The sequence below is a fragment of the Dipodomys ordii genome, unplaced genomic scaffold, assembly GCF_000151885.1.
Source record: "Dipodomys ordii isolate 6190 unplaced genomic scaffold, Dord_2.0 Scaffold64, whole genome shotgun sequence".
In the NCBI taxonomy this organism is placed as follows: Eukaryota; Metazoa; Chordata; class Mammalia; order Rodentia; family Heteromyidae; genus Dipodomys; species Dipodomys ordii.
In genome coordinates, this window is record NW_012267280.1 from 762,225 (window position 1) to 787,065 (window position 24,841).

Sequence of the window (24,841 nt, forward strand, 5' to 3'; positions counted from 1 at the left end):
CACTTGAGCCACAGCGCCACTTCCGGCTTTTTTCTTTTTGCTTATGTGGTGCTGAGGAATCGAACCCAGGGCCTCGAGCATGCAAGGCAAGCGCTCTAACACTGAGCCACCTTCCCAGCTCCCCACTTCTGGTTTTCTGGTGGTGAATTGGAGATAAGAGTCTCTCAGGGACTTTCCTGCCTGGGCTGACTTTGAACCGTGATCCTCAGGTCTCAGCCTCCTGAGTAGCTAGGATTCCAGGCATGAGTCACCAGCACACAGCTGATTTTTCTTTGTTTGGTTGGTTTTTGGTTTTACCTGCAATTTCAAACTGGTCAGGCATCTCCACTGTCAACTTCTGCATGGCAATGTCAGCTACAGGTCCCAGGATCACTACTGGGCGTTTGAAGCTGGCTGAGGAACAGAGAAACAAAGACAAAAATTGGAATCCTGTATTTAGCAGAGACTACTAATGTCTTGGGTGCTTGACTCCTCTGTCCACATCCTCTATATTAAACTGCCTGATGAGAAAAACTATATCTCCCGCTGGGTGCCGGTGGCTCACACCTGTCATCCAAGCTACTCAGGAGGCTGAGATCTGAAGATCGCAGTTTGAAGCCAGCCCTGGCAGGAAAGCACATGAGACTGTGGCTCAAGCAGCAGAGGGCTAGCCTTGAGCAAAGAAATTCAGGGAGCCAGGTGCCAGTGGCTCACACCTCTAATCCTAGCTACTACTCAGGAGGCTGAAATCTGAGGATCATGGTTCAAAGCCAGCCTGGATGGAAATCTCCAGTTAACCACTCAAAAACTGGAAGTGGCACTGTGGCTTAATGTAGTAGAGCGCTAGCCTTAAGCATAAAGAGACTCTAGGACAGTGCCCAGGCCCTGAGTTCATGCCCCAGGACAGAGAACAAAAAGAAAATGCTAATTTGCATAGGCCCCACCCACATCCTGGAATCCAGTCATCACCAGATGACTAACACCAGGATTCCCAGACCCTGGCCCTGCCCTACAGCTTTAGAGAGACAAGGAAACCTTTCCTCTGTGTTGTGCACCGGCACACAGTCATTCTGGGAATATTTTCCATTCACAGTCTGTTAATACTTAATAGACATAATAATATATATACTTAATAAGCTTTGCATTCTAGAAATAGGACAGATGTTCAACAACTCTTCTTGGCCCCCTCAATAACTACAAGCAAGTCTTTCAAGGCAGGACGTTATGAAGATGTCAGCTTGGGGGCGATGTTGGGGACTCCCACCCAGCCCGGCTCCCACCCCACAGGTACACAGCCCAGCCCAGCCCAGCCCACCTTCTCTCAGCACCACACGCTCATAGGGTGGGTAGTGGCCCTGTTTGGTCAGCACCGACAGGTCCTCACGGCTCTGCTGGGTGGTCTTCTTGGCCCCCCGCCGAAGTCCCCGAAGCCTCCAGAACTCAGCTCTGGCATTCAAACCCGAAGATGACCCAGGCCCCAAGCCTGCGGCCCTCTGGGCGGCTTCCAGGCTGGCCAGCTGCTCAGCCCTGGGAAGAAGAGGGTGAGAGATAGCCAACCAGATGGCACAAAAGCACCCCAAAGATGTACACATGGGCCGGGCACCTGTGGCTCATGCTGTCACTCTAGCTACTCAGGAGGCTGACATCTGACAATTACAGTTCAATGCCAGAAGTGAGGCTGTGGCTCAAGTGGTAAAGCACCAGCCATGAGTGGCAAAGCTCAGAGATAGCACACAGGCCCTAAGTTAAGTCCTGGAGCAGTAAAAAAAAAAAAAGGAAAAAGAGAAGAGAAAAAAAAAAAAAGATGTGAAGCTGGGTGCTGGCACAAGCCTGTCTCCCTAGCTACTCAGGAGGCTGAGATCTAAGGATCAAGATTCAAAGCCAGCCCAGGCAGGAAAGTCTGTGAGACTCTTATCTCCAATAAACCACCAGAAAACCAGAAGTGGTGCTGTGGCTCAAGTGGTAGAGCGCTCGCCCAGGCCCTGAATTCAACCACCCCCCCCCAAAAAAAAGATGTGGAAATGCTAATCCTCAGGGTCACCTCCCAGGCCAAAGAGGACACAACAGGTGAGAGCTGTTGAAGGACTCAGGGCCAGAATCATTTGAGGTCATCCAGGGCCCAGCATCTGCACAGGGTCGGCCCACCTGCTCTGGTTGGGAATGACGCCTCGCTCCTGCTCCCTGAGGTCGCGGCCCATGCGTGCAGCCAGCCAGTAGCCTCCTCTGCTGTGGCTCTGCCCAGCGCCTGGGTACAACGTGTCCACCACGTGGAAGACATCGCCACGGGTGAAGCCCAGGCCGGAGGGCGGGCTAGCCTCCAGCTCGAAGTGCGTGCGGATGTAGAAGGAATCGCCCACGCGGGACTGCACCATCTTTTTGAAGACTGGGAACAGAAGGGGCGTGGTTGACCCTCCGTCCCCACCCAGGATCCAGTCCTCCCCTCCCACGGGACCCAGCCCTAACACAGACACATACACAGGCTCAAGCTTGGGCCACAAGCCCTACCCTGCACTCATCCCGGGGCTGCCACCTGCAGTGACACACGCACACATGCACACACGCACGCACTCATGCACACACATACACACACCGGGACCCCTTCACACTCACTGTCCTGCTTCCGTTGGGTCACGAGCTCCATGTCCTCTCCTGCAGGCAGCCCCATCAGGAACTGCACGGCCTCCTCCCGGGTCAGGTTCCGGAAGGGCGTGTCATTCACCTACCAGGACAGGGACCAGATGAGTCCACTCCGGCGCCATCCACTGCACCCCAGACTCTAAGGACACCTGGGCCAGGCACTGGTGGCTCACGCCTGTCATCCTAGCTACTCAGGAGGCTGAGATCTGAGGATGGAGGCTCAAAGTCAGCCCTGGGGAGGAACGTCCGTGAGACTCTTATCTCCAGTCAGCCACCAAAAAGCCAGAATTGTGGAGCTGTGGCTTAAGGGGTAGAGCTCCAGCCTTGGGTGAAAAAGCTAGGGGACAGTGCTCAGGCCCCAAGTTCAAGCCCTGGTACCAGTGCATATGCATGTGCACACACACACGCACACACACACACACACACACAATCTCAGATTCTCAGCTCTGATGCCAGTGAATGGTAGCAGCAAGAGCAGCTGGGGCAGAGACTAGAAGGGTGGGGAAGGACGGAGGCAGAGGGAGCAGATGAGGAAGGGGGTTGGATCATGTCGGAGTTGTGGCCAGAGTGAAGCCGTGGTCAGGGCCCTGCAAGGACATGGACACAGGGTGACACTGAAAAGGACAAAACGGAGTGGTGGGAAGAACATGGAGCCAGTCAGGACACTGGTGCGCTGTGCGCGGGACGCGATCACATGGCTGTGACATTCATGACAAGACCAGGACACGAGCAAGGCTCATGATCAGGACAGAAGGGGATAACGGGGATGACAAGGTCATGACAAGGACACGATGGTGACACAAATGGGAGATGAACCATTAAATAAATGTCCTCTGAGGGTCAGAATCTCCAGAGTGACCCACAGGGCATGCACACAATTCAGTGTGGCCGTGAGCAGAACCTGTCACCCACCCCCACACACAAGGACACACACGCACGGACACACACACACACATCCCCAGTCACCTGCAGTATCTCGTCTCCCTCCTGGATGCCCTGGCCGTCAGCTGGGCTGCCCGCCTGTACCCCGGACACGAAGATGCCCACATCATTACCACCAGCCAGCCGCAGCCCAATGTGCATGCCCTTAGGAAAGCGGACAACCCGTGTATCAGGGCTGTACCTGCGAGGACAAGGGGACAGGGGCATAGGTCAGGCCAGGGAACGGGGAGATGGGGGGCAGGGGTTGTGCTAGGCCCAGAAGCCTTGGAGAGCCCTTGCCAACAGTCTGGGCCTCAGTTTCCCAATTTGTCCATATGGCGGTTGCTCCCACTTGGGAAGATAGGGTTATGGAAAGGGGGAAGGCAGACCCAGGATATGGGCGGGGCGTGTCAGGCAGTTTCTAGAGTACACACCCACGATCCTCCAAGCTCTGACGGCTGGGCACCCTGTAAATGTCATAGTTGCTTTCTCTGGGTGAGTCTGGAAAGAAAAAGAAAATCCAGTTTCTTCCCCCAGGCTGACTTGGCTTTAGGAGGTCCTACCCCTCTCCTCCAGCGCTGCCTGTAACAGTGTTGCTAGCAGGCATCAGAAAAGCCAGAGGCACAGAGCTCGGCAGCACTACCCACCTCCCTGCTGCTCACCTGCTTCTGAGACAGTCCTGGAATCCACTGACCTTTCCCGCCGAAACCGGGGGCTCTCGCTGAAGGAGACAGGGTCAGGGTGAGACAGGAGCAAATATCAATGGGCATTTTGCTGTTGTTGTTTGGTTTTCTTACATTATTGTTTCTTGTCTTTTTATTTATTTTTATTTTTGTCGGTCGTGGGACTTGAACTCAGGGTCTGGGCACTGTCCCTGAGCTCTTTTGCTCAAGGCTAGTGCTCTACCACTTCAAGCCACAGCACCATTTTGGATTTTCTGGTGGTTCACTGGAGATAAAAGAAGCTCATGGACTTTCCTGCCCTGGCTGCCTTTGAACCATGATCCTCAGATCTCAGCCTCTTGAGTAGCTAGGATTACAGGTGTGAGCCACTGGCACCCAGCTTCTTTTTCTTTATTTGAGACAGGGTCTCACTAGGTAGTCCATGTTAGCCTGGAACTCTAGATCCTCCCATCTCTCCATCCCAGGGATTTGGATAATAGGTGTGTGCCATCACAATCAGATTATTATTTTATTACTAAAAGCTATAAAAGCTGGACACTAGTGGCTCATGCCTGTAATCCTCAAGAAGCTAAGATCTGTTGGTCAAGGTTCGACACCAGCCTGGGAAGGAAAGTCTAGGAGACTGTTACCTCCAATTAACCAGAAAAAGGTTGGAAGTGGAGCTGTGGCTCAAATGGTGGAACACCAGCCTTTAATGAAAAAGCTAAGGGATAAATGGGGAGAGAGCAAGGGAAGGAGCAACAATGTCCAAAAGAAATGTACTCTTGCCTGGCATTGATGGTAATGTCTGTAATCCTAGCTACTCAGAAGGCCAAGATCTAAGGATTGGGGTTCGAAGCCAGCCAGGGCAGGGAAGTCTGCGAGACTCTTATCTCCAATTAACCACCAGAAAATCAGAAGTGGTGCTATGGCTCAAAGTGGTAGAGCACTAGCCTTGAGCAAAAAATAGCTCAGGGACAGTGCCCAGGCCCTGAGTTCAAGCCCTAGGACAGACAGCAAGAAAAACAAAAAAGTACTCTGTACCTGACTTATGTAACTGTAACCCCTCTGTATATCACCTTTATAACAACAACAAACATTTTAAAAATAAATAAAAGAATATGAAATACATTTTTAAGCTAAGGGATATATATATATATATACAGGCTTGATGTGGGGATGCATGCCTGTCATCTCGGCATTCAGGAATCTCTCATCCCCAATCAGCCAGCAAAAACAGGGTGTAGCTCCAATGGTAGCGTATCACCGGCAGTGGGCAAGAAAGCTCTCAAGGGCCTGTGTTTAAATCCTGGTGCTGCTCCAAGGGGGCAGGGGGGAGGGGAATGGATGGGGGGTAGTGGGGAAGAGAAGCAGAGGCTGTGCTGGAAGCCACGCCCCCGAGCACACCACGCCCCCGGCGTACGCAACGCCCCCGGCGTACGCCACGCCCCCGGCGTACGCCACGCCCCCTCCCGGGTACGCACGCCGGGGAGTGGGCGGGGCTGGCCTGGGCGGTCCTCTGCCTCTGCCCGGGCGGTGGCGGGACGTGGGGTGGTGGCGCCTGCGATGATTCCGAGTTGAGGTCTGAGATGTCTGCAGAGAAGGGACAACGCGTCGGCCACAGCCACGCCGGCCAGCCCGAACCCGTCTCACGGAGGGCAACATCCAGACCCACCCACCCCCAGCAAAAGGGGCCCCAGAGACCCATACAGCCAGCTGTGGGACTCCACGTCGCTCCCGGTCACTCTGAGTCTCTGAAAGACCGAGCTCCGGAGGCCATCCCCGCCCCTCACCATCCAGAACCGAGCTGTCACTGTCGCTGACGGCCGGGGGGATGTTCACCAAGAACTGCCCTCGGTCCCTGAGCACCAGCAGGGTCAGCTTCCCCTCCGACTTCTCGATGAGCCGCCGCGTGTCACTCAGCGACAGGTTCTCACTGGACACGCCATTGATCTGCAGGGACAGGGGAGGAAGCGAGCAAGCCGGTGAGTGGGAGGTGGGGATACTAGACACGGATAGCTTGGTTGGGGTGGGAAGAGCGGGGGGCGGGGGGGAATAGAAACAGATACTTTTCCTGGGGACAAAAATGAGAACTGGAACTTTGCTGTGGGGTCCACAAAGTTCTAGAAACTGGCAGTTTCCAACCAGGGAAGAGGGCTGCAAACATCTCCTGAGAGGGGATGTTTGTTTAGGGGAGATCTTGAGGGTGACAACAAAAACCACTGCATCTGAAAGAAAGGAGGTGAACACTAAGATCCTGGAAACAGACACAAGGAGGAAGTAGGAGGCTAGGCTCCAGTGGTGGGGGCGTGGCTGAAATTACAGGGACTCCATTCACGTGAAGGAGGTGTGCGAAAGTAGTGGGCGTGGCTGCGTGATGGGGCACGGTCATGTAACGGGGCGTGGTCACCTGGCGGGGCGTGGTTCCGACTATGGGGTGTGGTTCAAGTGCCAACGCTTGGCTCAAATTACAGAAGGGAGGCGTGTTTAATATGGATTTAGGATGTGGGTGGGCGTGGCTGTCGTGAAGGGCGGGGCTGCGGGGAGGGGCGGGGCTAAAGAGGTAGCACACCTGCCTAGCATAAGTCAGGCTCTGAGCTCACCCTCAAAAGCAGAAAACAAAAAGGGGGAGAGGAAAAGGAAGGGGGAGGGTAAGAGCTGGGAAGGTGGCTCAGTGGTAGAGTGCTTGTCTTGCATGCATGAGGCCCTGGGTTCCATTCCTCATATAAGCAGAAAAAGCTGGAAGTGGCTCTGTGGTTTAAGTGGTAGAGCGCTAGCCTTGAGCTGAAGAGCTGAGGGACAGCGTCCAGGCCCAGAGTTCAGGCCCCACAACTGACAACCAACAAAAAAAAGGGGGGGCTGGGAATGTGGCTCAGTGGTAGAGTGCTTGCCTAGCATGCATGAAGCCCTGGGTTCAATTCCTCAGTACCACATACACAGAAAAAAAGCTGGAAGTGACGTTGTGGCTCAAGTGGTAGAGCACTAGCCTTGAACACAGAGAGGCTCAGGGACAGCACCCAGGCCCTGAGTTCAAGCCCCAAGACTGGCAAAAAAAGGAAAGAAGTGAAGGTTGGGGGGGGGTCACAATTCCTAGAATTTAGTAGAAATATATCTCTGAGAAGAACTTGAAATAGACATCAAAGGAGGGGATTAGAAAACTCAAATCCTCAGAAAGGGATTTTAGAAAGGTGTTGGTGCCTGCTCTGTTCACAGAGGATCCACTTCTGACATTTTCTCTTGAGAGTATCTTGGGGGAATCCTAGGGATGGGGAGGGACTAGTGTGTGTCCCAAAGCATCAGCAACAGACAAATTCCTCACGGTCCCCACAAACAGGTCACCCCAAGGAGACAATAGGAATAATGAATTGGAAGTATGCTGCAAAGCAAACCCTGGGAATCACAAGAAAGACTTCTAATGATGGATTCCAGTCAGTGAGGCGGGAAAGTTCTTCTGAGTCAGGGCCACTAGACCTGGAGAGGGAGGGTCTAGGAATCCACACAGTACTGAGCTGTCTACAGAGTTTGAATACCTAGCCAGGCACTGGTAGCTCACGTCTGTAATCCTAGCTACTAAAGAGGCTGAGATCTGAGGATCATGGTTCAAAGCCAGCCTGGTCTTGAAAGTCCATAAGACTCTTATCTCCAATACGCCACTAGAAAATCGTAAGTGGGGCTGTGGCTCAAGCAGTAGAGCGCTAGCCTTGAGCTGAAGAGTGCAGGGACAGCGCCCAAACCCAGAGTTCAAGCCCCATGACTGACAAACAAACGGAATTTAAATACCCAGAAAGCCTTGGGGATACTAGAAACCAAAATTTGATCATGAATTCCAGCAATTTGGAAGGAAGGGCTATTCTGTACGTAACCATCTCCAAGAACAGGGAAGGAAATGCCCACAGCCCACAGCCTGGCTCTGCAACCTCGCTGAGTGACAGGTGGCACTGTCCCGTCCCCTGCTTCAGTTTCACCACTTACAGGACAAGAAGATCAAGCTCACCTGCAGGATGAGGTCCCCTTCCTGCAGCCCACGGTTCCGCGCTGCAAGGCCGGAATCTGTGATATGCTTGATGTAGATCTGACTGCCCAGCTTCACCCCAAACTCTGTAGGATAAGGAGGGAAACTGAGGTAGGGCTCAAGATCGGCATGGGGTAAAAATGGACCCTCCCCGCCCATCACCTGAAGACAGATAGCATCATGGGGGTTATGATACCTCAACCCCAACAGTGACAAGCCCTGGAGAAAAGTGGTGTGACATCATTGGTGACATCATAGGTCATCCTGAGGCCGACGTTGGTGGCCTCTGTCGGGGAGGTCACCACTTCATCACAATCACAGTTCTCAGGATGTGAGTCCTTCTCACTAAAATCAACGATGTGGAAGCCGGCACCAGGGGCTCATGCCTTCAAGTCCTAGCTACTCTGGAGGCTGAGATCTGGAGGATCATAGTTTGAAGTCAGCCTGGGCAGAGACCTCTGTGAGACTCTTATCTCTAACTAGCAAAAAGCAGTGCTGGAGGCATGACTCAAGTGGTAGAGCACCAGCTATGAGCAAGGAAGCCAAGCAGGAGGACCTCAGTTCAAGCCCCAACACCATCAAAAAAAATAAATAAAAGTCATGGTGCGGCCGGGCGCCGGTGGCTCACGCCTGTAATCCTAGCTACTCAGGAGGCTGAGATCTGAGGATCAAGCTTCAAAGCCAGCAGCCTGGGCAGGAAAGTCTGTGAGACTCTTGTCTCCAATTAACCAACAGAAAATCAGAAGTGGCACTGTGGCTCAAGTGGTAGAGGACTTTTCTTTATCTGAAGAGCTCATGGACAGCGCCCAGGCCAAGTTCAAGCCCCATGACTGACAATAAAAATTTTTAAACAAATATAGGGCTGGGAATATGGCTTCATAGTAGAGTGCTTGCCTAGCATGCATGGGTTTGCTTCCTCAGTACCACATAAACAGAAAAAGCTAGAAATGGTGCTGTGGTTCAAGTGGCAGCGTGCTAGCCTTGAGCAAAAGAAGGTCAGGAACAGTGTGTAGGCCCTGAGTTCAAACCTTAGGACTGGCAAAAAAATTAAATTAAATTAAAATAATAAAATAAAAATACAGCTGGGAGCCATCCTAACTACTCAGGAGGCTGAGATCTGAGGATTGCAGTTCAAAGCTAGCCTGGGCAGGAAAGTTCATGAGAGTCTTATCTCCAATTAACTGTCCGAAAAGGTCTCATGCATGCCAGGCAAGCATGAGACCCTGGGTTCAATTCTCAGCACCACATAAGCAGAAAAATACAGAAGTGGTGCTATGGCTCAAGTAGTAAAAGTGCTAGCCTTGAGCCAAAGAGATGAGGGACAGCACCTAGGCCCAGAGTTCAGGCCCCATGACAGAAAAAATTTTTTAAAAAAACTAAAAAAAAGAAAAGAAAACCAGAAGTGGTGCTGTGGTTCAAAGTGCTCTAGCTTTGAGCAAAAGAGCTCAAGGACAGTGCCCAGACCCTGGGTTCAAACCCTACAACTGTTAAAAAAAAAAAAGAAAAAATTAATTACTTAATAATTTTCTTTTTAAATACAGAGTTAATGGCTGGGAAGGTGTCTTTGTGGTAGAGTGCTTGCCTAGCATGCATGAGGCCCTGGGTTCGATTCCTCAATGCCACATACACAGAGAAGGCCAGAAGTGGCACTGTGGCTCAAGTGGTAAAGTGCTAGCTTTGAGCAAAAGCAGCTCAGGAACAGTGCCCAGGCCTGAGTTCAAGTCCCAGGACTGGCCAAAAAAAAAAAACAAGAGTTGCTTCTTCAGACTCCCCAAAATCAGGCATCTCTCAATGAGGATCCTGTGGTGATCCTGGGCCCTGCTAGACCCCAGGGGATCCAGGAGGGTCCCCCTCAGAGGGGAGGGGAGCCTCAAGTTGATACCACCCACAGAATCCCTTCTGCCCTGGGAAGTGAGGTAGCCGCAGGTCCTGGGGAGTCCGATGGAGATCTTTGGGGTCATTCTTTGGTGGAACACACACAACAAAAGGCCAGACATGGTAGGTCAGCAATAGCAGTTTCCTCTTTGGTGGGTCGGGGGGAACGCCAAGGCCCCGCACCCCTCTGCCACGCTGAGCCCCACACGCTCACCTTCGCTGCTGCTTCTTTTCACCAGCACCGATGTCACAGGCTTCATGAGCACGTCCTGCCTGGGGAGCCGCTTGTAGCCAGACACCAGGGCCAGCCCGTTGGCCTCCGAGCCGCCGCCTGGGCTCCGCCGCCCATGGCTGCCAGCCCGGCTCCGGCGCCCGGCCTTGGGCCGGCGCGATCGCTCGCCCCAGGAGCGCCCCGAGCCACTGGACGAGCCTCCCTCGTAGCCCCGGGCATGCCCGTCCTCCTCGTCCGATTCCTGGTGCCCTGGGCCAGGAAGGCTGGCCTTGGTAGCAGGGAGCTGGACCTGACGGGGCCGCTTGACTGTCTGGGAAGGGGAAGGGGGCAGACTGGGTCACCCAGAAACAACACCTTCCATGGGGTGGCACCCAGCGCTGGGAAGGTAGCTCAGTAGAGTGCTTGCCTGGGCCTCCACGTAAGCTGCAAGTTGTGCACAAGTGCTGGGGTGTGGCTCCGTGGTGGGCACTTTCCTGTCATGCTTAAGGCACTGAGTCCCCCCCCCCCTCCCAGAAAGTCAGGCGCTGGTGGCTCACACCTGTAATCCCAGACACTCAGGAGGCTAAGATCTGAGGACCATAGTTCAAAGCCAACCCCGACAGAAAAGTCTGTGAGACTCTTCTCTCTAATTACCCACTAAAAAAAAGTTGAAAGTAGAGCTGTGGTTCAAGTAGTATAGCACCAGCCTTGAGTGAAAAACAAAAAAGGTTAAGGATAACACCTAAGCCCTGAGTTCAAGCCCCAGGACCTATATGAAAAAAAAAAAGTGGGGGGCTGGGAAGGTGGTTCAGTGGCTCAGTGGTAGAGTGCTTGCCCCTTATGCCTGAGGCCCTGGGTTCAATTCCTCAGCACCACATACACAGAAAAAGGCGGAAGTTGTGCTGTGGTTCAAGTGGTAGAGCACTAGCCTTGAGTGAAGAGCTGAGGGACAGCGCCCAGGCCCAGACTTCAGGCCCCATGACCAACAAAAAAAAAAGAGGTTCCACCCACGAGAGACAAGACAGGGGGTCTCGAGACTCTGTGAACCTGGGGTCCTCCTCTATACCCCAGCAACGACTTACGATGTTGGCCAATTTGGAGCAGGTTTTGAGAATCTGAATGGCAAAAGTAGAAGTGACATTTTCCACAGAGACCCCGTTCACCATGACGATGTGGTCCCCAGTTCTGAGGGAGGAGACAGGTCTCAGGGAGGTGGCCCTCACATCCAGTCACCCTAAGCCACCCCTCCCACCCTCCCCCCAAAAAGCCCTCAGAAATTCCAGGTCTATAAAGTCTGTTGTAGTAATTGTTGATGATGGTTGTTTTCATCAGTCCAGGGGCTTCAACTCAGGGCCTCGACACTGTCTCTGAGCTCTTTTGCTCAAGACTAGCTCTCTACTACTTTGAGCCATGGCTCTACTTCTGGTTTTCTGGTAGTTCATTGGAGCTAAGAGTCTCACAGATGTTTTTCCTGCCCAGGTTGGCTTTGAACCGCGATCCTCCCATTTCACCCTCCAAAGTAATCCTGGTTTAACTCATAGGGATCTCCAGGTTCACAAACACATTTCTCTGTCCTGCTCTCAGTTTTCCCATCTATGAAATGAGGGCAACTTAATCACAAAGAGGGAAGAGTGTGTGTGTGTGTGTGTGTGTGTGTGTGTGTATGTGTGTGTTTGTTTTTCTTCCCTTTCTGAAAACATCATCTCCAAATCTGGGTTCAATCAAGTCTGTATCACCTGTCAGTCATTTGGGTCCCAGAGCCATTTGAACACAACATTTCCAGGAATTTCCTATCCCCACGGGCTCAGAACTACGGGCCTCCCCTTCCTGCCAATTAAAAAATGTTTCCAGGATTTTTCTGTTCCAGGAGGGCCCTGAGGCCCTGAGGCCACAGTGACCATAGAAGGAAAAACCAGGAAATGCCTTCGGGACATGGCACTGCCCAGACTGGCTCTGCCCGGCTGTCCTTGCCAAAGCTGTGTTGACAGAGCAGCCAGGTGCCAGGCGCTGGCTCCCCAGCCTCGGGCTTGGGTCATGCCAGCCCTCCCTCCCCCAGTGGCCCGGTGGCCTCCAATGGTCCTCACTGGAGTCTGCCCTCCGCAGGGCCTCCTGGTATCACATCGGACACCACCACGGATTGGCTGGACCGGTCCCGGCCTCCGGAGATGGCAATGCCAAAGCCACGGCGGGGGTCCTAAGGGACAAGGAGACAAGAAGGGCTGGGCTGCCTCCCCTCGGCCTGGAGAAAGCCGCCATGGCCCCAGCACCTGAGCAGGGGTGGCTCACCTTGCAGAGCGTGGCTGTGTGCTGCTCCCAGATGGTCAGTGACTCCATGTCAGCCACCTGATGGGGGAACAAAGAAGTGGGTGTCAGGATACACGGGCTCCCGGGAGGGTCTGGCCTAAGACCTACCTGCCCCCCCCCATCCTGGGACCATGTAGACCACCATCTCTTCTCCCTGAAGCAGCCACTAGAGAGCGCCCGTGAGTGCTGGGCCAGGCCTTTCCTCCTTCCTCCATGGCTCCCACCTCCCTCAGGGTCAAAGCCCCAGTCCTTCCTCCCTGCAGCCCACTCCCACTCCTGCACAAGGCCCCATGTTCCCATGTTCCTCTCTTCCTCCTCCTGCATCTCTGAGTCTCACTCCCTCTGCTCCAGTTCCTCTGGTCTCCTCACTGCTCCTCCAACACACCAGGCTCCATCCTGCCCCAGGACCTTTGCACAGACTGTGCCTCCACCTCCTTTCAAGGTCTTTGCTTATCTTCCAGGTGAAATCACACCATTCACACTGGCAACATGTCACCTTTGCCTGCCCTATGTCCCTTCACAGAATGTGTGACACTTAAACATTCTCTACATTTTTAAAAAATCTATTCAGTGTCCATTCCCTCTGTGAATATCTGCTCCTGGGGAAGAGATACCTGTCTATCTCATTCACAAATAAGTCCTGGTCCTTCGAATGACACCTGGGCCTTATAGACCAGGGGTTCCAAAAATATTTGCTAGATACATGGATGGTGAGTGTGAAGATGGACTGATAAATGGATGGATCAGTGGATGGATGAATGGGTAGATGAATGAGTGGATAGATGGGTGGGTGGATTGATGAGTAGATAGATGGGTGGATGGATGGATGAGTAGATGGATAGGTGGATGGATGGATGGACAGATGGGTGGCTGGGTAGATGAGTATATGGATGGATGTATGGATGGGTGGATGAGTGGATGGATGGATGGATGGATGGGTGGGTGGATGGGTAGATGGATAGATAGATAGGTAGATGGATGGATGGATGGGTAGATGGATGGGTGGATGGGTAGATGGATAGATAGATAGGTAGATGGATGGATGGATGGGTAGATGGATGGACAGATGGATAGACCAGTGGATAGGTGGATGGGTGAATGGATGGATAAATAGATGAGAGGATGGACAGATGGGTAGATGAGTGAATGGATAGATGGGTGGATGAGTGGATGGATGGATGTGTGGATGGATGGATGGGTGGATGTGTGGATGGTTGGATGGGTGGATGGATGGATGGTTGGGTGGATGGGTAGATGGATGGATAGATAGGTAGATGGATGGATGGATGGGTAGATGGGTGGACAGATGGGTAGATGGATGGATAGATAGGTAGATGGATGGATGGATGGGTAGATGGATGGACAGATGGATGGGTGAATGGATGGATAAATAGATGGGTGGATGAGTGGATGGACAGATGTGTGGATGGCTGGATGGCTGGCTGGCTGGATGGCTGGATGGATGTGTGGATAGATGGATGGCTGGATGGCTGGATGGATTTACAAACAAAGCACTTCCTTGGTACAGAGCACTTTGTCCAACCTCACTGTCCCCCATGGTAGAATCACTCTATTGTACCCATATCATAATTGAGGAAACCAAGGCATAGACGCAGCACTGGCAGGATTGTGAGTTCGAGGCCCACCTGGGCTACACGGTGAAATGGGCAGATTATGAAAGCAGATCCACCCTCAGGAGATCCGGCCACCATTGCGAGAAGCAATAAATGACGCACTAGTGGCGAAGACTGGAACCCTAACTGCTCAGATTCCATCTCCAAAACCATCAGCACACAGCTGTGCTAGAGGTATGGCTCACATGGCAGAGCACTAGCCAATCAAGTATGAGGCCCCGAGTTCAAACTCTGGTACTGCCCCCCAAAAAAAGTAAAAAGAATAACGACATGATATCTACTTTTGCCTACTGTAAACGCATCCCACTATTCCACACTAGCTATAGGAATAATGCGCTGCACACCCATCCATGGAACTGTTAAAAACCAAGGAAGCAACCATGATACAATATCTACTTCACCTGCCGGGCGCCGGTGGCTCACGCCTGTCATCCTAGCTACTCAGGAGGCTGAGATCTGAGGATCTCGATTCAAAGCCAGCCCAAGCAGGAAAGTCTGTGAGACTCTTATCTCCAATAAACCACTTAGAAAACCAGAAGTGGCGCTGTGGCTCAAGCGGTAGAGCGCTCTCCTTGAGCTGAAGAGCTGAGGGACAGCGCCCAAGCCCAGAGTTCAAGCCCTACAACTGACAAAACAACAACAACAACCACAACAAAAATATCTACCTCACAGGAGAGGACAGGGAGGCCCAAAGAGGTTCAGAAATTCACCCCAGGTCACACAGCAGCCCAGAAGAAAGAACTCCTATCTCCGTCAAGACTGGCTCTTAACCACCAGCCCCAATGGCTTCTGCTTCTACTCATTGCTTTTCTTATTTCTTTTCTGAGCTTGTTTTTTTCAACCCCCAAGCCCTCTGGCTTTGATGTGATACTTCGCATGATTAAATGCCACTCTGGAATTTTCTTTTTCTTGGCTTTCCTTGAAGAAATCCCGTGTGGCGCGGGGGCGGGGCGGGGACACAGGTGGCCGGGCCTGCCTAGGCTTGTGGCTTCTGTGCCTTTGGCTCCCTCCCTTGTGCCCTGAAGCCTGATCCTGGTCGACTTCAACTCCTTGGTGCCCTCCCAACCTCCGTCCAGGCTGCTCCCTAAGCCTGAGGACACCCCCCCCAGAGGAACACCCCCCCTCAACATCCAGGACTCTGGAGACTCCCTTCCTTCCCCCCCTTCCTATCTAGCTGAGCACCTGGCACGGTATTGTCCCTTTCTGCTTTATTCATTCATTCTGAATCCTTCTGGGCCCGAATGAACCCAACTCCTATTCATCCATCACAGCCCTAAGGCCACACAATCTCACCCCCCACACACACACTCTCTCCAGATATGTATCTCAGAACCCAGCGGTCTCCCTCATTCCCCTTAGTATGGGGTTGGGGGGGGGCTCTGGGACCCCACGATTGCTCACCCCTACGGGGGACTTGGCCCCTGAGAAGGGTCCCAAAGATTCCCTGACTGAGTGGGATCCTCGCTCCCCCACACGGGCTGGGCCAGGCCAGGTGTGTCCGGAGTCCCCGCCCCTCCCCAGAGCCCGGGCCTGGGCAGGGGGGCCTGGAGGGCGGCGTCCCCGCCCCCTGCACCTGTCGCGGGAGCCGCCCGCACCTCCGGGAACCGGGAACAAAGGCGGGAGGGGAAGGGGCGCTGGGCCCCGGGGTGGGGGTGGGGGCGGGACCCTCGATCGGATCTGGGGGGGTTAGAGCTCGGGGTTACCCATCCACTGGTGCAGCCTCAGTTTACCCTTCCTGAGGTCCCCTCCCCCGGGTGTGGGGGGGGTTCGGGCCTGGCCACGCCTTAGGTTAAAGGTGTTGCACACAGTAGGTGCTCAGTGCATGCAAGGCGGGCCGAGGGCTCAAGGGGGTCCCGCGAGAGCCCAGGGGGGCCCAGGACCTCGGCCTCTTCCTCCCGCCCCGGCCCCGTCCTTCCCCTCCCCGACCCTCCCACGAAGCTCCGCCCACCGCCCACCGGGCGGCCGCAGACGACGCAGGATTCGAACCCAAGTCGGCGGAGCAGAAAAGATCAGGATTTGAACCTGGGGGGGGGAGGGACTGACTGAAGCAGGATTTGAACCCAGGGCTGGAGAAATGAGTAGAAGAAACCCAAGGTAGACGTGGGAGACACGGACACACCTCGCTGGGCAGCCCCCTCCCAGGCCAAGTCGTCTCGTGTCCCCCCCCCACCCGGGCCTCAGTTTCCCCGCCTTGCAAGAGGGTATTTCAGGGAGTCCTGGGTCAGACCGCCATCCACGCCTCGCCCTCACCCCCTCCCTCCCCCTCGGCCTACTCGCCTGGAATCTCACCGCCATGGTCCACCCCGGGGCTCTAGCCCGCGGGGAGGGGGGGCCTGGAAACCGTCAATCGCCCCGGACCCCGGTGAGAGCAGGTAGCTGAGGAGGGTCGTGGCGGGTGGAGGGTCTCGCCCTCGCCCCTCTGCTGCCCAAACAGCCGCTGTCGGCTGCACCTGCCCGCGTTCCTCCTCCCGGTCGCCCGCCGCCCCGCCCCGCCCCGGCCCCGCCCCCGGGAAGCGGGGAGCGGCCGCCCCGGGCCCAAGGCCTCCGTCCTAGGCTCCGGGTTCCGGGAAATGGGAAAATCCAGTTCGTGTTTTCCAGGCAGCCGAGCCTTTGCCAATGGCCGGGACTGGGGGAGCCGCGCGGCGAGGCTGCCAGGAAGACCCGGACTGGATCGGGCCGCGCGAGGGCCGGAGCCGGGGGCTGGAGAGCTGGGGTTCTGCGGGTCGGGGGCCTGTGTTGTGTTTTGTGTTGTTTTCGTCCGCGGGGAGGCCCCTAAGGACCGGGCCCCCGTGCAGAGCTGGAAGCCTCAGACCCTCCCTCGTCGGGTTACCTTAAACCCAACAGACCCATCTCCCCCTGGGGTGGGCTTGGCCGCTCACAGCATTTCAGAGAAGGGAAACTGAGGCCCCGAGGCCAGACGCACGGGGTCCTGGGCTCCCCAGCCTCAGGGATCCGGGGCACACCCAGCATGGGGCTGGATACTGGAGGGGCACAGAAGGAGGAGGGAATTCTTGAGTCCCAAAGGGTAAAGGTCAGGCCTCTTTCTCTGATCCCAGGCCTGGCCCTGAGGGCCTGAGATTCGGGTTGGACTCAGGAAGGACGGCCCCAGAGCCGGGCGGTGCGGCCGCGGGAGGGCGCTGGGTGGGCGGGGCTGGCGGTGGCTCCACCCACACATTCCTTCGCGGTCTAAAAATAAAAATAAAAAATACTGTGCCCCACCCCACGCCCAAGGTCGAGGAGGCAAATGTGGGCATAAACACCCTTTCTCCCTTTGGTCTAAGGTCAGAACGGGGAACGGCAGTGGAGAAACCCAGGCGAACTTAGGAAAGGATTCTTGTAAAAGAAGAGGGGCATTTCGGCTGGGGTTTTAAAAGTTGGTTAAGAGTTTGCCAAGTGACGGAGACAGACAGATCTAAATCTTTGAATCGATCTCAGCTCTATCACCTATTTGCTGTGTGACCCCCAGGGAAGTCGGTCACCGGCTCTGCACACCTATTTCTTCATCAATTATTGAAGGAAATGGCATCACAGAGTGATCCCAAGGATGAAAGGTACTTAGAATAAGATTTGTAGTGTGATTCCTAGCTCCAGTTGTTAGCGAGCCATTTAATGGGCTGGTGCCTCAGTTTCTTTATCTGTAGATGGGGACCATCCTATCTGCCTCCAAGAACTAGAAGTGATCAACATGCTTAGCAAGCCTGAGGTGCTACTTAGCACTGCATTTTCTGTTGTTTTTGAGACAGAAACTTGACCAAGCTGGCCTCACAGTCAGGATCCTCCTGCCTCAGACTTCACAGTGTTGGGAACACTGGTGTTTTGGGTATTTTTTTTGTTTGTTTGTTTGTTGTACAAATGCTGAGACTTGAACTCAGGGCCTGGGCACGGTCCCTTAGCTTTATCGCTCCAAGGTGGAGCTCTACTACTGGAGCCACAGCTCCATTTCTGGCTTTTTTGTTGGCTAATTGGAGATGAGTCACATGAATTTTCTCACCAGGGCTGAATCTGAACCACTATGATCCTCAGATCCTAGCTTCCTGGGTAGCTGAGATTACAGGCGTGAGCCACCAGCGTCCAGCCACAGAGGAAATTTTTATCAGTAAATCTGACACACATATCTTATCAATGATGAAAGAGTCAGAGATGGCCCACGACTCTCCCAGATTGATCAACAAAAACTGGTCAGCTAAGGAAACACCATAACTGAAAATCTTAACTGGCTGGGTGTCTACTGTCCACCTACAGGTAGGAGCCAGAAGAAAACACAAGAAAAGAAAATTTTAGGTAGAACAAGACTGAAGGTCTTTTAAATCTCTGTCTGTTATAATGAGTCACAGAAAAATGTATCTCCCCAGACTCCCTCCCTTCCTGGGGATCCTGGCTGGAACTACTCAGAACCAGTTACTACCTGGGTCTGGCAGGTAGACAGGTGGCCGGCAGGTGACACAAGTAGGTGGACAATCCAGTATTCCTGCCCTGGCGGCGGCCTGTGATTGGAGATCAGTCCAGGCAAAAACTCCACCTCAGCCAGTAAGTGGATGTGGTAGTGCTTGCCTGTCAATCCAGTTATGGCAGGAAACAGAAATAGACCAATCCTGGTCCAGGCAGGCCTGGGCAAAAAGTGGGACTTTATCCCCAAGAAGACCAGAGGGATAAAGGGATGGGGGAGGTCAACGGATAGAGGAAAGCGTGCACCGGTGGCTCACACCTGTCCTAGCTACTCAGGAGGCTGAGATCTGAGGATCGTGGTTCAAAGGCAGTTGGGCAGCAAAGTCCCTGAGACTCTTATCTCTAAGGAACCACCAAAAAACAGAAGTGGTGCTGTGGCTCAAGTGGTAGAGCACTCGCCTTGAGCTGAAGAGCTGAGGGACAGCGCCCAGGCCCTGAGTTCAAGACCCACGACTGAGCAAAATAAAAAAAGGATAGAGGATGTGATTGGCATGGTTAGGGGCGTGGCTCAAATCCTAGGGGCGTGGTCCCAGCGGGGCGTGGCCCAGGTCATGGGGCGTGGCTTAGTCCCTGGGGTGTGGCCCAAGCAGTAGGGCGTGTCCAAGTGATGGGGGCGTGGCTCCGCCTCTGGGGTGTGGCTCAAGCTGCAGAAACAGGGCCCCAAGCCATGGGAGTGTAGCTCAGGCTTGGGGGGTGGGGGCGGAAATGGAGCCAAGCAGTGGGGGCGTGGCCAAACGCTAGAGGAGTGGTTCAAGCATTAGAGGCGTGGCCCAAGCAGCAGAGCGTGAGAGGGCGTGGCTTGAGCTATAGGAGCCGGGGTCCCCAGCAGGGCGTGGCTTAAGTACTGGGGCGTGGCTCATCCACAGGTGTGGCCCAATCCGTAGGGGGTGTGGCTAAAGCAGCAGAGGCGTGGCCCAAGTGGTGGGCGTGTAACTCAAGTATTGGAGCAGGAGCCCGGCAGTGAGGGTGTGGCCAAACGGTAGAGGAGGGGTTGAAACTGAGGGACGGGGCCCACGCTGTGGGGCGCAGCCCAAGTGTTGGGAGCGGGCCTTACTCACGGGGGTGTGGCCCAAGCAGCAAGGGGCGTGGCTCAAGCCGCGGAGGCGTGGCCCAAGTGGTGGGCGTGTAGCTCAAGCCGTGGGGGCGTGGCCAAACAGCAAGGAGTGGTTCAAACCGCAGGGGCGTGGGCTGGAACGTTGGCGGCTTGGGGGCGTGGTCCAAGTGGCAAGGGCGTGGCTCTGGCGTGAAGGGGCGTGGCTCGAGCCACAGCAAGCCAACCTAGCAAGCACCAGGCCCCGGGTTCAAACCCTCATACCGGTCCAAAGCAGGAAGCAGGCTGCAGTCCTGTTTGTGGGTCCGCTGCCGGAGGGGGGGAGCCCCCCACCCCCAGGATTCCTTGCACCCATCCTGATCGCTGTGTGGAGACGGCGAGGCCAGTGCTTCCCTTCCCACAACCCCTCCCCCAGCCTGGATGGAGGCCCTGGACCCACACCACCATACTTGGCGGGGGTTCCTTCTCGAAATATCCATGCCAGGACGCTGGCTCCACCGCTTCGTCTGGGAGGAGGTCCTCAGTGGGGAGCCCAGGGGTGCCCAAGGGCCGGGGGCCGGGAAGGGGGTCCTGGAGGGCTTGCAGGGCTGAGGTCGTGGGGAGGGGGTCCTGGAGGGCTTGCAGGGCTGAGGTCGGGGGGAGGGAGGCCGCTTTGCTCCCCTGCAGGAGGCTGAGGTCATATCCGTGGTCTAACAGGTCCGACCAGAACCTTAAGAATGGCCTGGAGAGGAAGCTGCACCCTCACCCCGCCCCCACCCCCTACCCCCCCTTCTCTGTCCATTCAGGGCCGGGGGTTGGGAGGGGGGTCGTAAGGAGACACAGCCAGCAGTGACACAAGGTAGAACCTTCTGAGAGGTGAGGGGCCCGGGCTGCTCGGAGGAGGTGGCTGGACCGGGAACAGGAGTGAGCGGCCTGGAGGGGGTGGGGGTGGGGGTGGGGAAGGATCCGGGCACCGGGCACCGAGCAGGAAGGGGCCCTGAGAACCTCAGGTGTTCCCAGGTGAGGGTGTGCAAAGGCCCTGGGGCCGCATGGAGCCTGGGCTTTAGAGAAGCCTTGAGAAGGGGTGGAGAGGAAGGAAGAGGCAGGGAGGGGACAAAACGGGTGGTGCAGGGTCCTGTGGGCTTTGGAACCCCCCCCCCAGGTGCGGACCATGGGGGGCTGTGGGCGGGGGAGGGAGGGACCGGACTCTGTGTCCACGCGCGCCCTCTGGTGGCTGCTGTGGGGAGCACGGGGGTGCGGGGAGCAGAGCTGAGGGGTTTGAAAGATGGGGGTGGGCAGAGGAGTGAGGAGATTCTGGAAACCTCTCCTTCATGGGTGTCTCTCCTCCCTTTCTCTCTTCCTCTCCCCACCTCCCTCCCTCCTCTGACCTTTTTCAAACAGCAGAGGGAGAGGAGGAGCTGGGGGGCACCTGTCATCCCAGCTCCTCAGGAGGCCTAGATCTGAGGATCGCAGTTCAAAGCCAGCCTGGTCAGGAAAGTCCATGAGACTCTCATCTCCAATGAACCACTAGAAAATCGGAAGTGGTGCTGTAGCTCAAGTGGTAGAGCGCTCGCCTTGAGCAAAAAAGAGCTTAAGGACGGTGCCCAGGCCCTGAGTTCAAGCCCCAAGGTGAAGGAAGGAAGGAAGGAAGGAAGGAAGGAAGGAAGGAAGGAAGGAAGGAAGGAAATGATCCTCTACCATCATTAGACCCAAAGATTGAGGTGACCCTTACCTGCTGCCACCAATTACTTTTCCTTCCTGCCCCCTCCCCAAGCTCCTCTGCCCTCCAGACTCGGCCCCTGTCTTGGGTGTCTGTCCAAACCTACCCTGAATCCAACCCACTTCTCCCCACCCCTTGTGTGCACCTGGATCGGCTCCGCCTGGACCTCTCCGGCCCCCTACCCCGGCCCCTCTCCCTCACCCTCTCCCTCACCCCGGGTCCAGTCCCTCCCTCCTCTGCCCACAGCCCTCCCTGGCTCCCACCTCCCTCAGGGTCAAAGCCCAAGTCCTCCCTGCAGCCCCACCAAGGCCCTGTGCCATGGCCCCGCCCCTCCCGGCCCCTGCTGCAACCACACAGGCCTCCTGGCTCTCCAGCTCACCAAACTCAGGCTGCCCCAGGACCTTTGCACAGGCTCATATTTAGAATGAATTTTTTTTTAATCTCTCACCCTTGCCACCACGGGTGATGATACCAATGATGCATTGATTAGGTTTTTCCTTTCTTCTCTGTCTCTCCCCCATACACATACACACACACACACACACACACACACACACACACACACACACGCACACTTCCAGAACACAAATCTCACCAGAACAAAGGTCTAAGCAGTAAGTGTTAAATAAATGCTCGCTCACTTCCTGGCTAGCCCTTCCCGGCTACCATGTCTTCACTAACCTCAGTCCATTCCAAAGGGTGTCAGACTCCACCCTGCACAAACACAGCTCCCTGGCACTGAGCCAGGCCTGGAGGAAGCCTTTGGGCCAGAAATCCCCGCCTGGGACCTTTCCCAGAATTCGGGGTGGCCCGGAAGCATGAGCCAGGCAAGCCAGGGCCCGTGCAGACGTCCAGTGGGGCAAAGGCAGCGTCCAGGCCTCTGTGCTTCTGTATTGAGGGCTTGAGCTGCCTGGCATTGCTGTGCAGCTCCAGGTCAGTGGCCGGCCCTCTCTGAGCTGGGGTTGATCCTGTACCAGGTCAGTAATCAGATGGAGCCGTCAGACCTGCTTGGCATTTTTCACTCTGATTTGAGGACAGGCAGCTCACCCCTCCCCCCATGCCAGCATGACGCCACATCTGTGATGCTGCTCCCGTTCTGCGTGGCCCTACCTTGTGGTCATTTCTGACCCCTTGTACAAAAAAGAAAACAGGCCACCCGGCACTGGTTGCTCCCGCCTGTCATCCCAGGTACTCAGGAGGCTGAGATCTGAGGATTGTGGTTCAAAGCCAGCCCGGGCAGGAAAGTCCATGAGAATTTTATCTCCAATGAACCACCAGAAAACTGGAAGTAGACCTGTGGTTCCAGTGACAGAATGCTAGCCTTGAGTGACACAAGCTAAGGGACAGCACCCAAACTGAGTTCAAACCCCAGGACGCACACACACACACACACACACACACACACACACACCCTAGATCCTCAGGAGGCTGAGATCTGAGGATCATGGCTCAAAGTCAACCTGGACAGGAAAGTCCAAGAGCCTTTTACCTCCACGTTATCCAGCAAAAAGCCAGAAGTGGAGACATGGCTCAAGTGGTAGAGCACCTGTCTTGGGCAGAACAGCTCAGGGACAGCCTTGAGTTCAAATCCCAGGACTGGCATGAAAAAAGAAAAAAAGAAGGAAGGAAGGAAGAAAGAAGGAAAGAAAGGAAGACAAAGAAAGAAGGAAAGGGAAGAGGAAAAAAGAAAATCAGAACACACACAGGTGGAAAGCAAGGGATGACACCATCCAAAACAACAAACGTCCTCATCCCTGGCTTTCGCAGTGGTCACCCCTCTTTGCTACACCTGGATAATAACAACAAAATTAGATATTAAACAAGAAACACACACAGCGGGCGGAGCCGGGCGCCTCCTGCCCCAGCCTGGCCCCCGCGGTAACCCAAGTGCCAGGCGGCCTCCGTGCCCGCCGGGGCCCCGGGGGACCTGGACAAAAGAGCCGGAGCTGCCACCTGACCCCGCTCTCCGGGGACCTCCCCTCCTTCCTCTCCTGTGCCAATCAGTGACCCAGAAAATCTTGTCACCCCAAAGCCGTGACACTGTACCCCCTCTGCCGGCCCTGCCTGCATTTCTCACTTTAGGGGAGCAACGTTCACCACCCCCCAAACTCGAGGTCCACAACAAGGAAGAGGTGGGGAAGGCCAGAAACTTGGGGGAACCCCCCCACTCCATTCCATAGACCAAGTGAGTGCCTGCCCGGCTCACCTGCTGGGTGGCTGTTGTAGGAGCTTCCGGTGGGGGCTCACTCTCTCTACTTTGGGGGGGACATCAGAGACCCACCTGCTCCCTACCCCCCCCACCTGTACCAACAATGATGGCCTCCAGGCTGGGGGGCTCCCATGTCCCGGGCAAGCGGCCAAGGCAGAAACGAGAACCAGTAATCCCAAGCAACTATGTCAGATGCCCAGGCCCCAGCGGGGTGCCAGCTTCCGCTCACTGGGGCACCACACAGATAAAAGTGGGGTCCCCAGCGTCCCCCCTGCTAGAAGGCCGGGGCCGGTTCCCTGGGGGGTGGGCAGAGCAGGGTTTGGGGTGGGGGTGCTTACCTCTCCTATGAGCAGGATGGACTGTGACACCACGCAGCCCCCGTGGGTGTCCGGCCCGGGGTGCCCGGCTGGCACGGGCGGCGGGGAGGGGACCCCGGCTCGCAGCTCTGGCCCGGTGGCCTGTGCGCCCCGCGTCTCCTCCCTGGGCGAACGACAGCACAGGAGGGTAGGGCCTTGTCAGGTGCAGCCAGTAGGAAACCTGGGCAGGCAGCCGGGTACGGGGCGAGGCTGTGCGTGTGTGTGTGTGTGTGTGTGTGTGTGTGTGTGTGTGTGTGTTGCAAGGCCAGGCAAACTCATGTGGTAACCATTGGCCTTAACCCCTGCATGCCCAGAGACCAGGACTACTGGGTTCCTCTCTGTGTCTGTGCCCTGGACCAGCCAAGGAGAGCACAGAGGAGGTGTTCAGGAAACACTGGGGTGGGAAGAGGCGAAGGAATGAGCAGTTTGGCCCCTCCCTCCTCCCTGGTTCCCCTTCTGTCCTCCTGGAGTCTGCAGCCACAGGGCCTTTGCACCTGCCATGTGGTTCCCCCAAAGCACACTGGGAAACCTAGCCAACAGATCAGTCAGAACACGGGCTGCCCCTTCCCATCCGGCACATTTGCAGGGATTTTTTTTTTTATTACTTCTTTGCACAAGTTAGTGAGACTCCCTCCCCCACCCCCACCCCCAATCTCAATCCCCAAGCCGGTGTCGGTGTGTGACCATCATCCACCTACACAGGAGGCAGAGAAAGGAGGAGCTTGGTCTCCAGCAGCGGAAAGAGAGATTCTATCTGTCACAATGGCTAACACAAAACAACAACAACAACACAATGGGGGGGGGCTGGGCATGTGGCTCAGTGGTAGAGTGCTTGCCTAGCATGC

General features: G+C 55.4%; 1 protein-coding gene across 2 annotated transcripts in view; it reads right to left on the reverse strand.

The window, feature by feature from the left end:
* Tjp3 (tight junction protein 3) overlaps positions 1–16,530 on the reverse strand; it is a 20,138-nt gene extending 3,608 nt beyond the window's left edge. Inside the window, exons 1-15 of one of the 2 annotated variants that reach the window (XM_013022736.1) lie at positions 16,513–16,530; positions 12,584–12,640; positions 12,382–12,491; positions 11,380–11,482; positions 10,301–10,628; positions 8,194–8,297; positions 5,993–6,152; positions 5,684–5,792; positions 4,200–4,258; positions 3,972–4,038; positions 3,583–3,739; positions 2,590–2,698; positions 2,125–2,362; positions 1,295–1,506; positions 298–393 (exon numbers count right to left, since the gene is read on the reverse strand). In XM_013022736.1, coding sequence (XP_012878190.1) covers positions 298–393; positions 1,295–1,506; positions 2,125–2,362; positions 2,590–2,698; positions 3,583–3,739; positions 3,972–4,038; positions 4,200–4,258; positions 5,684–5,792; positions 5,993–6,152; positions 8,194–8,297; positions 10,301–10,628; positions 11,380–11,482; positions 12,382–12,491; positions 12,584–12,640; positions 16,513–16,530 — 1,927 coding nt within the window. Of the gene's footprint in view, positions 1–297; positions 394–1,294; positions 1,507–2,124; positions 2,363–2,589; positions 2,699–3,582; positions 3,740–3,971; positions 4,039–4,184; positions 4,259–5,683; positions 5,793–5,992; positions 6,153–8,193; positions 8,298–10,300; positions 10,629–11,379; positions 11,483–12,381; positions 12,492–12,583; positions 12,641–16,512 lie in introns of both variants that reach the window. The other variant, XM_013022737.1, reaches the window with a different exon arrangement.
* Positions 16,531–24,841: the final 8,311 nt, after the last annotated feature.